General features: G+C 42.1%; 1 protein-coding gene across 1 annotated transcript in view; it reads left to right on the forward strand.

The window, feature by feature from the left end:
• Nucleotides 1–14381, forward strand: part of LOC113990000 (fibronectin type-III domain-containing protein 3a-like) — a 39904-nt gene that overhangs the window by 19747 nt on the left and 5776 nt on the right. The window contains exons 4-20 of the mRNA XM_027725015.2: nucleotides 1429–1504; nucleotides 2347–2423; nucleotides 4016–4244; nucleotides 5352–5624; nucleotides 6503–6558; nucleotides 7706–7860; nucleotides 8126–8185; nucleotides 9428–9566; nucleotides 10399–10452; nucleotides 11149–11270; nucleotides 11354–11528; nucleotides 11748–11834; nucleotides 12142–12280; nucleotides 12760–12828; nucleotides 13131–13249; nucleotides 13352–13457; nucleotides 13977–14152. Coding sequence (XP_027580816.2) covers nucleotides 1429–1504; nucleotides 2347–2423; nucleotides 4016–4244; nucleotides 5352–5624; nucleotides 6503–6558; nucleotides 7706–7860; nucleotides 8126–8185; nucleotides 9428–9566; nucleotides 10399–10452; nucleotides 11149–11270; nucleotides 11354–11528; nucleotides 11748–11834; nucleotides 12142–12280; nucleotides 12760–12828; nucleotides 13131–13249; nucleotides 13352–13457; nucleotides 13977–14152 — 2112 coding nt within the window. The remainder of the gene's footprint in view (nucleotides 1–1428; nucleotides 1505–2346; nucleotides 2424–4015; nucleotides 4245–5351; nucleotides 5625–6502; nucleotides 6559–7705; nucleotides 7861–8125; nucleotides 8186–9427; nucleotides 9567–10398; nucleotides 10453–11148; nucleotides 11271–11353; nucleotides 11529–11747; nucleotides 11835–12141; nucleotides 12281–12759; nucleotides 12829–13130; nucleotides 13250–13351; nucleotides 13458–13976; nucleotides 14153–14381) is intronic.

Here is a 14381-nt window from a genome sequence, read left to right on the forward strand (position 1 = left end):
TAACAGCCCTTCTCTCTCTCTGCTCTGAGAAATTCAGTAGCATTAAAGTCAAATTTACTTATATGCTGGAATGACAGATCTGCTGAAGTTCCAGTGTTTTAATTTACCGTTTTTAAAGGTATTCTCTGCCATCTTTCCTTCTCCTGGAACCACAATAAGTATTGCTGACTGGCTAAATGGCCTTTTCAGGAGGTTTTGGTGGTTTAGTTATGCCCAGAAACAACTCATCTACCCAAAGGAAAATTCTCCTGTACAAGGAGCATCAATTCTCCTGTACAAGGGATGTTACAAAAAATAAAGTCAAGATTAATATACCAATATGCAGAAGCTGCAAAATCAGTGTTAAATGGCATTTTTCAGAATGTTCCTTTGAGTCTCTACTGATGAGGGTGGTGAAAGGTGAGTGTGGTGCAGGTGTCTGGAGCTCCATCACTGGAGATGTGGCAGCACAGAATAGATTTATTCATTAATGTCATGAGTAGCTCATTTTACCAGGAGTTGGGTGACCAGGTGATCTCTTCGGGTCCCATCTACTTGATACAACTATTCCATGAATAGTATAAGAATACTTTATAAAAATTGAAGGAAAGAAGATTAGATTTTTTGAGTTTCACACCTAATTTAACAAATATATTTTATTTCTGGTTTTACACTGGCTTTTCTTCATGTGCTGGCCATCACCAGGGTGGAATTTTGACTGTGTAATGCAGTTCTTACCTGGCCAAACACTCATTTTACTGAAGAATTAGACCTGTGCCTGTAGAATACCATAAATTTCACTGCAGAAGTTTGCCATGTTACAGTAAAATTACAATAAAACTGCAGCTGCCAATATTTCCCTGAGACTGAAACATGTTCTGTGCGTGGGGCAGGACGAGGTGATGGTTTGTGACACCCTGCACAGGGACAGGATGGTGCCTGAGGGGTGGCTGGCAGATTTCCACATGGATTTGTGTGCAGATGGATGTGGTCATGTCCAAAGGGACCTGCAGAATCTCACTGGGAGTTGTATTTCTTTAACTGCACAGTTGCACAAAACCCACACCTGATCCTTTGGGAGATACAGGGCAGAGGGGGTGGGAAAAGCTGGAAAAGCAAAGAGAAGCTCAGGTCATTTGTTGCTTCAGTAAGAGAAGAAAAAGCAGTGTGAAAGAATTGAAATCAAAAGCTTAGTTAATTATTTCAGGTGTGTCAAGGGAAACACTTCTGGTGGTAATCAGAAAAAAAATAGTGATTTGATGTCAAAGTATGAAGAAATCTCATTCCACCCACAAGTGTCTCATCCTGCTTTTCTGCTCCAGGGTCGCCAGAGCTTTGTTGTTTTAACTTCACACGTGGGGAGAAGGAAGAGATGGGGGGTTTTCCCCCCACTTAGTTCTTAAAATGTTATAAAACCCCAACACCTCTTTTGTGTTTTGTTTCCTCCAGGTTATTCTTGTCCAGGTAAACCCAGGTGAAACATTTACAATTACAACTGAAGATGGGCACATGCAGTGCATTCAAGGTAAAGGGAAGCTGGAGTTCTGAATCCAAATATTTTGGCTCTGAAGTTCCTGTTTGTTTCTGTGCTATCAAATGTGGTTTATATGTTTTGCAGTGTAATACATCAGATTTTTGTTAAAGCCCTGGGAAGTTGCCAGGATCCCCCATATCCTGCAGACTTTAATTTATAAAAGCTGGTTTTGCAGTGATCCTTGAATAACTTGTCTTCCCAGAATCCTGGGAATGAAGTTACATGGGATTTAATCCACAATAATCTAAACAACTTTAACAGCCCCTGTGACCTCACTGTGCTGTCAGGTACAGCCTTGGCAGGTGCCGGGGGAATTATTGCTCCCAATTGTGCCTGAAAATTCCTTTTTACCTTCTGGGTAAGTGACAGAACATCTGAGTTGGGGCAAAATATCTCCTGTAAGTCAAGTTGAATTTATCAGTATTTCTATTTTGGACACATTTTTCACCATTTCAAATGTTATTATATAAAATGTGTCCATTCTGCTTTCATCAAGTCCCACACAGGAATACTTCCTTTCAGCTTGATGTGAAAAACAATGTATTCTTATTTAAAATTCAAAAAAAAGTTACTAGACCAGCCATCTGCATTACTACAGACTGTTAGCTGCCACAAAATAAGAGCTAAAATTATCTGTACTGATTTCTGTGCAATGAAACAAACACTGTTGGCTGCCTGGGGGTGGTGGTTGGGATAAAGCCAAAAATCCAGGGCCGAGTCAGATGCAGTTGCTGGTGTTTCAGGCCCCAGGGTGAGCTCCCACCTTTGGAAAAAGGTGTTTCCAGATGGGAAAACCCTGGTTTGTTAAAAAGTGGCCCCTTGTTCCTCCCCAGGTCCAGCACATGTCCCTCTGATGTCACCAAATGGTTCCATGCCACCAATATTTGTGCCTCCCGGTTATGTATCTCAGGTAAACTTCATTCATCCTCCTATTTCATGTTTTTATATCATTTATAGATTTTTATTTAAGTTTTATATTCTGTGTGGGTTTAATAATATTTATCTTATTTATTGATTATCTTAGCTGGGAAAAAAGCATTTCTCCTATTTTTTCCATTGACCTTAATGACTATTTCACTTTATTTTGTGGGCTCTGTCACCTCTGTTCACTGAGTAAAATTTGATCAGGTTTCCAGGACTTTCTTTAAATACTCTTAGGCAGTAAAAGATACTTTTAGTAAGAAAGATGACTCCGAGTTGACTGTCTTGATCCATTAACAGGATCCACATGTTTGTTTTCCATCAGTCCTGTTTACAAGGTGAGGGTGGGTGCCTGGGTCATGCAAACACTCCCAGCTGGCTGCAGGTTTTTTGTATTTTAATATAACTAAATAGTCATAAATAATCAGAGTTTTCACTGCCCCTGACCTCCTCAACATCCAGCAAAACCCCACTGTTGGAGCAGAGTGTGAAGGGAGTGTTAGTGATGGAAACACTAATTCCAGTGACCTGTGCCTGTGAAATGAGCAGGGCTTTGGGCTCTCCCAGCTTTATTTTTCCATTCTCATGGATTTTCCACTCCTGGGTGTTGCTAAGTCACAGCAGATCAGACCTGTGTGTGGTATTTGAGCTGTTACCAGAGATGCTCAAATGACCAGTTTGATTTACTTCTAAATTAATGCATTTGAAAGGGAAATAATGAAAAGCAAATAGTTTAATTTGGTTTTGCAGACATTTCCTGGTAATATTTAAAATCAGGAGTTTTCTCAGTAGGCCTGAAACCTTGTAACTGTGTGTTCTTGGGTTGTGTTTTTTGCACACAGCTGCATTTTGGACTTCTGCTGTTCTGAGTAGGTACTTTCATGCAAACCCTGAAGAAAGATCCTCCAGGTTATATAATTCATCGCTCTGAAATGGAGCCATCAGTGCAAACAGAGTGCAAAGCCCTGGCAGTACAGCCTGAAAAATACATTTACTTATTCTGTGTTTGCTGTCACCTGAAACCAGGAGGGTTGGTTTGTTTTCCCTCGGTTGTTGTGACAGGGATTGACAAGTTTTAAATGAACTGTAAATCAGAGCTTGAGTCACTCAGGCTGTTCCTGTCAGGAGATGAGACTTTACCTTTGTGTTCCCAATGACTGGAAGAGCCCAGGGATCGTTTTGGATTTTGCCAAAGTGGGATGAAGTGGTTCAGTGGTGAACAGGTTTCATGCCCCATCCCTGGAAGTGTCCAAAGCCAGGCTGGAGCAGCCTGGTCTGGTGGGAGGTGCCCCTGCCCATGGCAGAGGGTGGGACTGGAGGGCTGTAAGGTCCTTTCCCACCCAGACTATCCTGGGATTCTGTGATTGTTCAGCACTTTGGGGTGTTACAGCTGACCCTCCAACTCTTCTTCCTTCTAGTAATACATGCTTGGTTTCCCCTGGAATTCAGTTTGGGGTGCAAATCCCTGCCCATGGCAGGTTGTGGGTATGGACTCAAGCACAGAAATTCCTTATTACTTGTAAATATTTCTTTATAAGGTTGTCTCTGGATTGACCTTGGATTTCTCCCGTTGTGTGGCAGGTGGTGGAAGAAAACGGAGTCCGGAAGGTGGTGGTGGTGCCCCACTCGGAATTCCACCCTTCCATGCATCCCCCTCCTCCCCCTCCCCCCCACGTGCCCCATTACATGCACCACCCCCACGCTCTGCTCCCGCACCCCCCACACCCCGTGTTCCCCCCCGTGGGCACCGGGGAGCTGCCCCCGCAGTTCATCCACCAGCACCCGCCTCCACACGTGTTCCAGGAGCAAGGTGAGGCCCAGGGAAGGCCTGGGAGGCAGCCAGGTGGGACAGGGGCTGCACAGGGAGCACCTGGGAGGCAGCCAGGTGGGACAGGGGCTGCACAGGGAGCACCTGGGAGGCAGCCAGGTGGGACAGGGGCTGTCCGTGGCTCTGTCCGTGGCTCTGTCCGTGGGTTTGGGGCCGTTGGCAGAGCTCACCCCCCTGGGGGGGAAGGTGTGTAGGAGCCTGGTCTGCACTCAACGAGTGCAAAGTGGGGTTGTATAAACCTTCAATCTGCTGCTCTTCCATTTTTACATCTTTATTGCAAAGGCAGTGCCTGGGAAGTGTTGTGATCCTGTGTGTTTTCCACAGATCCCTGCTTTTGGTGCTGTAAATCCCACAGTGGTGGCTTCTACCTCTCCCTAAAACTGTGCTCTCCAAAACTGCTGTGTTTTGTCACAGCCTTGGCTTGAAAATGTGTTTAATTTGATACGTGAATGTATTTTTTTGAGTCCAAATATGACTAAAAAGAGAATAAAAATACTATCTATAAACCATAAAACATAGTTATCCGTGTTGGAGAGTGAAGTGCAAGTCCACTCTGTATTTAAAAACTGAATGAATCAATATCTCAGTGAAGGACTGGGGTCATGCTGAATTACACCAAGCTTTTACACACTTCAGAGTTATTATATACCTTATTAAATGATCAAGAGTTAAAACAGAAAGAAATTAAACTATGTAAGACCATTCACTATCTCTCTCTCTCAAGCTTAAATTGATAATTAAGATGTTTTGACTCATGTTTAGGGTAAAATACCCAGTAGCCCCCAAGCTGTGTTTTAAATAAGTTAGTTTGGGTCCTAAATTTGCTTATTTTTTTGCAAATGGGTCTGTAGCAGGGAAGAAAAGCAGCTGTAAGGCAGGATATGGAGCAGCTGACGGGAGAAAGGCCTGAAGAATTCAGTTTAAAAAGACCTCAAAAATCCCTGTCCCTCCAGACTGACAGAGCACAGGAAAGTTCCTGAGGGGTTCAGCTTCTGGTTTTACTGTAGTGATTCTTCCAGCTTCCAGAGTGTTTGTCAGATGTGAAGTAAATGATACTGAACAGTGAATTAATTTCTCCTTCCTTTTTAGAACCTCGTTCCCATGGAAGGACAAACTTCATCCAGCGGGACGAAAGGAGTCTCAAAATGCAGGAACACCTGAAGAAGAGACTAAAAGACAGACAAGCCAGTGGTCACACCAACAATAAACTGAACAGTCCTCCCTCCTCACCACACAAAGTTGTTAATTCTTCCAATGCCACAATTCCCAATGGGAATGGGAAGGGACAGCAAGGGGCAGGAGGAGCACTAAAGCAGAAGCAGATAGGAAAAACAAAGGGCAGTCCAGAGGCAGAGATGGGAGGTAGGTTGCACTGAAAGGGGAAAAGAAATCTGAATTCTTTTCTAACAGGTCTGTAAGTTCACTGCAAAATAAGCTCTAAGTTTATAAATTTCTTTGGCTGTTCAGTATTAGATAAAGCCCCAAACGCTTTTCACTGCATTTAGATTTTTTTTTTGCTCTATAAATAATAGTAATATCAAGTTTCTTCATTTGAGATTTATCAAATAAGTCCTGAGGAAAATTGAATTTTAAACCTTTTTACTTCCCTGCCATTTGTGACCAGGACTGATCAATACTCCAAGTGAGGAAGACCTGTAGGTACTTAAGATTTGTGGTGTCATTCTTTGTGGTACTTTTTGGCTGAATAGATGCTATTTAATACTTAAAGAAATAAGAAGATTTGAGCAGTATCTGCACAGGCTGCTGACTGATCACTTGTAATTTCAGCTTTGGCTGCTAAAATACCTTGTGCAAGTATGATTGCCTTTGCTGTTGGTTTGAGACAGTGTCAGGCTTCTTCCAGATTGTGATTGTTTTGCCGTAGGAATTCCAGGAAAGCACAAAAAGCAGAGATAAGATCTTATTGTCATTTTTTTTAACACCTTTCATTTTCAGAGGAATCTTTTTCTGTTGTCAAAGAAAACCCCTTTACGCTGAGATTAGGAAAAGATCCCCTTTGTGCAGGATGTACTAAAAGGGTTTTTGTAACACTGTTAGTTTTGGACAGTTCATGTTTCTCCCCCTCACGCAGCCAAAACAAACAGGGGAAATGAACTTTGCACAATAAGTACCATTGTTAAAGTCCTAATGAGGCCAACTCCATCTCGTGGTGGCCTTTTGGTAACAGCCTGGCTTGCTCTCAGGGTTTGGGATTAATCTGGTTTGTATTTAAATTTCAGATTCTGACACAGAATCCAAGAAATGTGATACTCACTTGAGCATTGGCAAACCAGTCGTAAGTATTACCCTTAAATCCCATTATTTTCCGTGGATGTGCTTTGTATAAAATAACTTGTGTCTTATTGATCCCTTTTTCTTTGTTCTTAATGGTTTATTTTTTAAATAGGGAAAATAAATATAGTTGAGTTGTCAGAGTTCATAGCTGGGAAAGAGCAGCCACGCTGTGGAAATTCACTATTTCTCAGCTCTCTGAAACTGTTTGACTCAGTTTCCCAGTCTCTAATCCCAGAATATTCCACTGTTGAAGTTTTCTAGTGTATTCAAGGCTTCAGTGCCTTGCTAACCCAGGGCCTGCTAAACTATTGCAAGTCTGTCCATTCTTGGAACCATCCTTTGCTCAGCATAGAGGATTTAAGAATATTGGGAATAAAACTGACAAAAATAGATCCTTTTTTTATATTATATAGAGAAATTGGAGCAAATATTTGAGTATGTACAGACTTATTTAGGAAGTTGGAGTCTGGTGAGGTTAATTTAAATGTCTGGTTTTGATCTTGAGCATGTTTACTGAGCTCTTCTCTGCATTATCTATACAGCAAACATAGGTTGTGTTCCTTCACACCAGTTTTTGAGGGGTTTTTGTTACACTATTATTTTTTCATTGCTGCTTCTGCCATCTGTATTTAATGCTACCAGAGGGCTGTGTTGCCTTTGTCAGAGGGAATTTGGAGTGTGGGAATCCAGCAGCAAAAAAAAAAAACTTAGACAAGAAATTTCAGTCTTGAAATCAGAGCCTCTTGCTGTCCCTTGGCTTGGTGGTTAAATGTTACATGAGGGAGTTGTAAGAAAATGAGGTGTCTGTGCCTGAGCACTGATCTGGTGGCAGTGTCCAAGACTCCACAGCTGAGAATTTGCTCCAAATGAGTGATGCAAACAGTGACACAGGAATTTTCTCTCCCTGCCCCGAGCCAGTGTGATGTGTCTCTTGTTTGGTGATTGAAGGGAAAGCCTTTACTGTGCTGGTTTAGAACTGAAAAGAGGAAATAATTGAAATTCAAATAATGCCTCGATATTTCCACTACAAAGGTAAAGAATTCCTCCAGTGAGGAGCTTCATAGGCAAACTAGCCACACCATGTTGTTGACTAACAAACCTTTTCTTGCAGAAAGCAAACTTACTTGCATTATTTATGCTTTTAATAGGTTTCTGATATACAAGCAAGATCAGCCGTTCTGTCCTGGAATCTCCCAGTTAGTTCACAGAATGGAGAGAGCCATAGTCATAGTCCAGCAGCATTTACATTTGAAGTAGCAATATCCAACAGTGGTAAAAATGGAAAATTTAAATCTGTCTATGTGTAAGTTTAGTTTCTTCCTTTAAGCACAATTGCCATGTTTAAACCATTAACCAATCAGCAATCTCTCTATCAGGAGCTGTTTGTTGACTTGCAGACCTTCCTACTTCACATGAAATAAATTTTAAGTAATATCACTAAAGAGTTACGTGGACAGTGGGAAAATTAAATGTGCTCTACATGGTTTTGCTTTTCAATGAGCTTTGAGCCTTGAAGGTTTAAGGAGGAGCTGTAACTCTGCTTTTTGTTTGTTTTTCCCTTTTCACAGTGGGGAGGAATTAACAATTACACTTCCTGATCTCAGACCAGCAACTGATTATCATGCCAGGTATGCTGCTGGGACGGAAATAATTAATGCTGGGGGAATTACAGAACTACTGTGGCTTCATGGAAAAAAGGTGTGATCCAAACAGTTCGAGGAACGCTCTGAAAAAACACCATGGCCGTGGACACTGGTTCTGCTGTCTAAGTTCCAACTTACCTTCTAATTTCATTACAATATCACCTCATTTTCCTCCTTACTATTTTCTCTGTGTTTCTCAAATACAAACTTTAAGTTTTTCCATGTTATTCTCTATCTTTAGAAGAAGATTGGACGGAGTGAGACGATTGTTGTAGGTTGAAGGCAGTGGTAAATGACTTAGCCTTGAAATTGGATCTGAAAGTCTGACTTGTCAGCTTGATTTGCAGAGTAGCTTGTGTGAAGTGCAGCAGTGCAAGGAGGGAATGGGGAACTGGCTGAAGGGGGAAGTCAGATGTGACCAGGGAACGAGACGTGGCGTTCGAGAATTACCACACAGTAAATACTGCTGAGGGAGGTGTGGGACTGCTCAGGGAGAGCCCAGCTGGTTAAACAAGCCAGGGAACGTGTGAAGAGTCAGTGCAGCCTTGAGATTTGCTGAAGCAAAGTCCTGTTCTTAAGCTGCAGAAATGTTCTGAGTGTGTGGAGTACTCAGCACAGCTCCACTTGCACAGAGGATGTGTGGTTTGGGGGGCTGTTTTCCATACAGGCCAACTAAATACACAGAAATGAGCACAAATCTTGTAGAGATTAAACAATTACCCTAAAAAGCACAATTTTATGGCCTGAGCAGCTGATTCAGCCCATTTTAGTGTCTGTAGTCTTGCACAAGTATTGGCTGTATTTGAATATTGAAGTCTTTTTAGTAAAAGGCTCATTTCCAGTCAGGGATTCTGTTACCATTTGGGAAGATCTGCAGTTTTCACCCTGCATCCCACGTGTATTTCAGCACTAAAATATGTCCACTGTGACAGAGGGTAACTGTAAAGTAAATGAAGATGACAAATGGGGTCTCTGGGACCAGCAGGTGTGATCCCAGTGTGATCCCATCTCTGCTCTGTGTGCAGGATCAGCAGGGACCTGTGTGATCCCATCCCTGCTCTGTCTGGGATGAGCAGGTGTGATCCTGGTGTGATCCCATCTCTGCTCTGTGTGCAAACCCCCTGCAGCCCCTGCTTAGGATTAAATGCATTTTTGAAGCCAACAGCTCTCTCCTGGAATTTCCAGGTACTCATGCAACAGCAACATCATTAATTCTCCTTTGTTCAGAGTTTCAGCAACCAGCAGTTCCATCAAGGAATCCATTTCAGAGTTGGTGAGCTTCACTACAGAGAGCTGTGAGCCAGACTGTCCTGCTGCCCCGAAGCTGATTAACAGAACCAAAAACAGCCTGAGTTTGCAGTGGAAGGTGAGAAGCAGAGCTGGGTGTGCAGTGGGATCTGTTGGATTCATGTATAGTATGTTTAAATTAGCTTGGTCAATAATTTAATGTGTACTTTAGGTGTTGCCTCAAGTTGCTCAGTTAAGACTGATAATGAAATTATTATTTTCTTCCTCTTTTGGTGTTTACTGAGTTTCTTGCCTGCAGCTTTAGTGTGGCAGAGTTTGTAGCAGGTCTCTTATAAAGTGTTCTGTAGGAAAGTTCTCTTCTCAACTGGCAACTGCTTTTGCTTGGGTTCCTACATGATAAATAAATATAAGTTAATATTCCTATAGTTATCCTGACCAATTCAAACTAAATTTCTTTGGCTGGTTTTGTGGATTTACATTTTTTAATCTGACTTTTGAGTATATACAGTATCTGCGAAGACTTGTTGGTAGCTGTGTTTTCTTCTTCTTCTGACTACTGAAAATGGTTACAGCTAAATGACTTCAGTTAAATTATTTGTATAATCTGTACTTAGAAGATGAAGAAGTTCCCACTTTATATGTCATAACAAGCACAAATGTTGTTCATCTGAACACTAATGTTGCTCAGTTGTTGAGCACACAGTGCAAGGCACAAGGAAACAAGCTCTAAGAATATAACTTGCTTTATTCATAAAAAAGAACTATACATAAGTTAATATTCCAAACTCTCAGAATTAATAGAAGTAGCACAGCAGCCCAGAGCCTTGTTTTAAAAGGCAGTTGGAGTATATTGTATTCAATTTTTAAAATGTTGTTTTAATGTGTAAAAATATTTATAAAAGTACAACCATTTGATTTTAACTCTTTTTTCTTTGTTTCTTTATTTTCAGTCCTCAAATGACAATGGTTCCAAAATAACTAATTTTCTTTTAGAATGGGATGAGGTAAGACCTTTTCTAGTACCAAAAAAAATCATAATGACATCTGTAGAGCAATTATATTCAAAAATACTCTTTGCTTAGGTACAGCAGCTATTTTGAGTGCAACTGTCCAGGCAGTTTAAAGGGACAAATGATCATTGTGAGGGGACAGTGTAGAACTGCCTCAGTTGTCTTTCAGAGCATCATTAACTCCTGTGCTCTCTTTAAATGGATGAGCATTTGTATCTTTGGGAGCTGTCACAGATATCCCTCAGATTTTGGCCTTCTTACTGAGATGTATTCAAAGGGATAAAAAATGTCAAAAATATGTTTTGTTTTCAACTACAGTTGTTTATTGTGTCAAATCTACATTATTCAAAATAAACAGATACCTCAATCCAAATGTGGTTTATTCTCAGGAATGCTCAGAATGACCATCAGCATATTCAGTATGTCCATGATGACATTAGATTTTGCATTCTTTAGGTTTTTCATTATTATTAAACGATGAAATGACATTTGTGGTGGAAGGTGTCCCTGCCCATGGCAGGGGGTGGAATGAGATGGGCTTTAAGGTCCCTTCCAACCCAGACCAGTGTGGAATGCTGTGATTTAGGAGATTTAGAGTGAAGAGGGTGACGTTGGCAGGGATCAGGCAGACCCTTGGCAGGGTTCACGCAGTCCCAGTGCAAGAAGTGACTCTGGTTCTCATTTTTTCAGGGGAAGAGTGGCCCCTTCAAGGAGTGTTACTACGGGCACCTGAAGCAGTACAAACTCACCAAACTCTCTCCCTCCACAAGATACTCGCTGAGATTGGCTGCTAAAAATGATATTGGAATGAGGTAACGACCCAAATACGTGCTATCATTTATTTCCTCCTCAGCCCCCTGTGCTGTTGTTGATGTTGTGTGCAATCCCTCCCCAGTGGGTTCAGCGAGCCGGTGTCGTACTACACGGCCGGGATGGTGCCCCCAGCCCCAGCCCCCCCGGTGCTGCTGGAAGCAGGAGTGACCTGGATGGCCCTGAGGTGGATCCCACCCCCTGGGGTGTCCTCAGATGATTCCCTCACTTACACCTTGGACATGGAAGAGGAAGGTTCTGTAAGTGCTGAGGTTGTTGCACATGTCAAATACTTGATCCTCCGTGGTGCTGAAATAAAAAATTAACTCTGTTTTACCTTTGAATTGCCAAGTCTTTCACGTAATTCATGATAAAGAGATGAAGTTCAAGCTAAAAAAATCGTGATGGACCTGCTCTGGTTTTTTGTTCTATCTTAAAAAGGAGTGACTGTGTTTGTCCTTGTTTTCCCTCCTTCCCAGGGTTATGGATTCCAGCCCCAGTACAACGGAGATGAGCTTTCATGCACTTTAAGAAACCTTAGGAGGAGCACATCCTATAGGTTCAGGGTTCGTATTTTATTCTGATTTAATGATGACTGTGCTTTTCTGGGTTTGGCATTTTCATGCAGCTCAGACACTTTGTATTGAGAGCAGGAAATTATCTGTTGTTGGAACAGGTTTTGGCGAAATCCTGAAACAAATCAGATTTTCTGCACTAGCTAGTTCTTTTTTCTCTTAAATTGTTGTCTTTATTTTAGTTGCTTTTTTAATAGAAGAATTTTGTAAATCAGCAGTATATTTACTGTCATTTTATGTTGTTAATAGATACTATTGTCATTAAATAAAGAAGTTACTCTTTTCGCTCCCGAAACAGCTCTTTGCCTACAACAGTGAAGGAAAAAGCAGTCCCAGTGAGGTGGTGGAACACAGCACCAATCCTGACAAACCTGGACCCCCGAGTAAACCAGTTGTAAAGGGCAAGATCCACTCCCACAGTGTGAAAGTCGTGTGGGGTAGGTGCCTTTTGGTATTCCAGTGCTGCACTGAACTGTGTATGTGCAGTCCCTCAGGGGTGCAGATCAAATCAGAGGAGAACTCAGGCTATTTATTTGTTCCTGCAGATACTATTATTGCAGGAGAAATACTCAGCATTAGCAAAAAATGGTTTATTTGGGGGCTGTAGTACAAAAGTGATGGTTTTCTTCATTCATTTTAGAGAAATCTCATGTGCTCTTAAAAAGTAAGAGCTGATACCTGCAATTGGCACTATTTTCCTAGTTACTCTTCCTGGCATAATCATGATTAATAATAGGAAAAAAAATTGCTCTGAAAAACATGTTGTGAATAATTAAGAACACTGGTTTCTGTTTCTGTTGGAGTTTTCTACTTGAATGTATTCTGCAGTCAGTGAGTATGTTCTCTCAACAAGCTGATAACAAAATAATGGCTGGTTTTAAAATCTCCCATGATTTAAGATGTTGGTTTCTTTCAGAACCTCCCAAAGATAACGGAGGATCAGACATCTCTAAATACTTTTTGGAAATCTCGGAAGCATCAGCTGGTAAGGGATCACCTTTGGGTACTGAGTGTACTGAGTCTCCACCCCTGGAGGTATTTAAATCACATGCAGATGTGAAACTTGGGCACATGGCTTAGACTTGATGATCTTGGAGTTCTTTTCCAACCTGAATGAATCTCTCCTCGTTGCTCGAGCAGTCAGTTGTCACACGTCGTGCATGTTCTCTGTGTAATCACTCATTTAAAATCAATTCTGTGGCTTGACTGTCGTAATTGGGTGAGAGAATTTTCACGTGGGATTTTGCAGAGGTTTTGAAGTGCAGAGTGTTTCATTTCTTTGCTCAGGAGGGAAGTGGGACACGGTGTACAGCGGGGCCCAGAGGGAGCACGTGTGTGACCACCTCAGGCCCGGCACCTCCTACAGACTGCGAGTGTCTTGTGTCAGTAAAGGTGGGGAAAGCCAGGTGAGCAAAATCACAGGAACTGGGCATCTGGAAGCCATTTCTGGTTGTGTTTTATGAAATGTTTTTGTGTTCCTGCTCTAAACTAACCTGTCCCACTGCCAGGCCTCCGATGTGACGACGGTCACGACGTCGGCGGTTCCCCCCGGCCCCTGTCCCGCTCCAGCCCTGGCAGGCAAAGCCAAGCCCAAGGAAATCCCTCTGCAGTGGGGTGAGCACAGGGTTTGAGCAAAATGCTTCTCTGATTTGAACTGTCCAAATAACAACAATCTGTAGAACTTCTTAGGGAAGAAAGTAAAAATAGAAATATCGAGACGCAGGCTGTGCCCTCAGGTGGTTTTTTAGATTTGGGGGGGTTTTTTGTGGGTTTTTTTAAGAAGACTTCCTATGATTGGGTGATGCAGTGAGACTTATGCAGACATAAATATTTGCCAGTGAGAAGTCTTCCTGCCTGCCTATGACTGACCCCTGTTTGGCAATTTAAAAATCAGCTCTTCTTTTCTTATTGTTACCTCAGTAAAGGAGATAATCAAAGATACACTGTTTTATGAAGAAAACAGGGAAAATACCTGAGGAAAAAACCTGATGAGGGCCATCTTAAACTATCGATATCTGGGGGGAAAAGCAAGCTCCATGAAGTGTTTCTGCTCAGATATATGATAAAAACTTGCCCTAACTTCTGGAATTTAGCAATTAATACTGGAAAAACCAATCTGTTTTTGTTTCCTAGGCCCCCCAGCCGTAGATGGAGGTTCTGACATTACAGAATATATTCTGGAAATGGCAAACTCTGAACAGGATGAACACAGGGTTGTGTATCAGGGCCCAGCAGCTGAGTATGTAGTGACCAACCTGCTTCCAGGGAGAACCTACTGCTTCTGGATCCGGGCAGGGAATAAAGTCGGGGTAACCACTGCCAAACCACATCTCATCTGTTCTTCACCAGAGTGTGCAATGATGGTGAAGTCTGCTGGATATGTGCTGCTGGAGAAGTCTGAGGATATTTTGTAGCTTGTGTTGTGTGAAGAACCACTTAATAATGCCTTAAGAAATTGTTTGATGTGTTCCAGTGAGCTCACACTCTGCAGCTGGTGGTGTGGGAACAGCATTGTGTGGAGAGGGGTGTGTGCAAGCC

This window comes from Pipra filicauda, unplaced genomic scaffold (genome assembly GCF_003945595.2).
Source record: "Pipra filicauda isolate LSUMZ 115617 unplaced genomic scaffold, ASM394559v2 scaffold9_size5747161_pilon, whole genome shotgun sequence".
Taxonomy (NCBI): Eukaryota; Metazoa; Chordata; class Aves; order Passeriformes; family Pipridae; genus Pipra; species Pipra filicauda.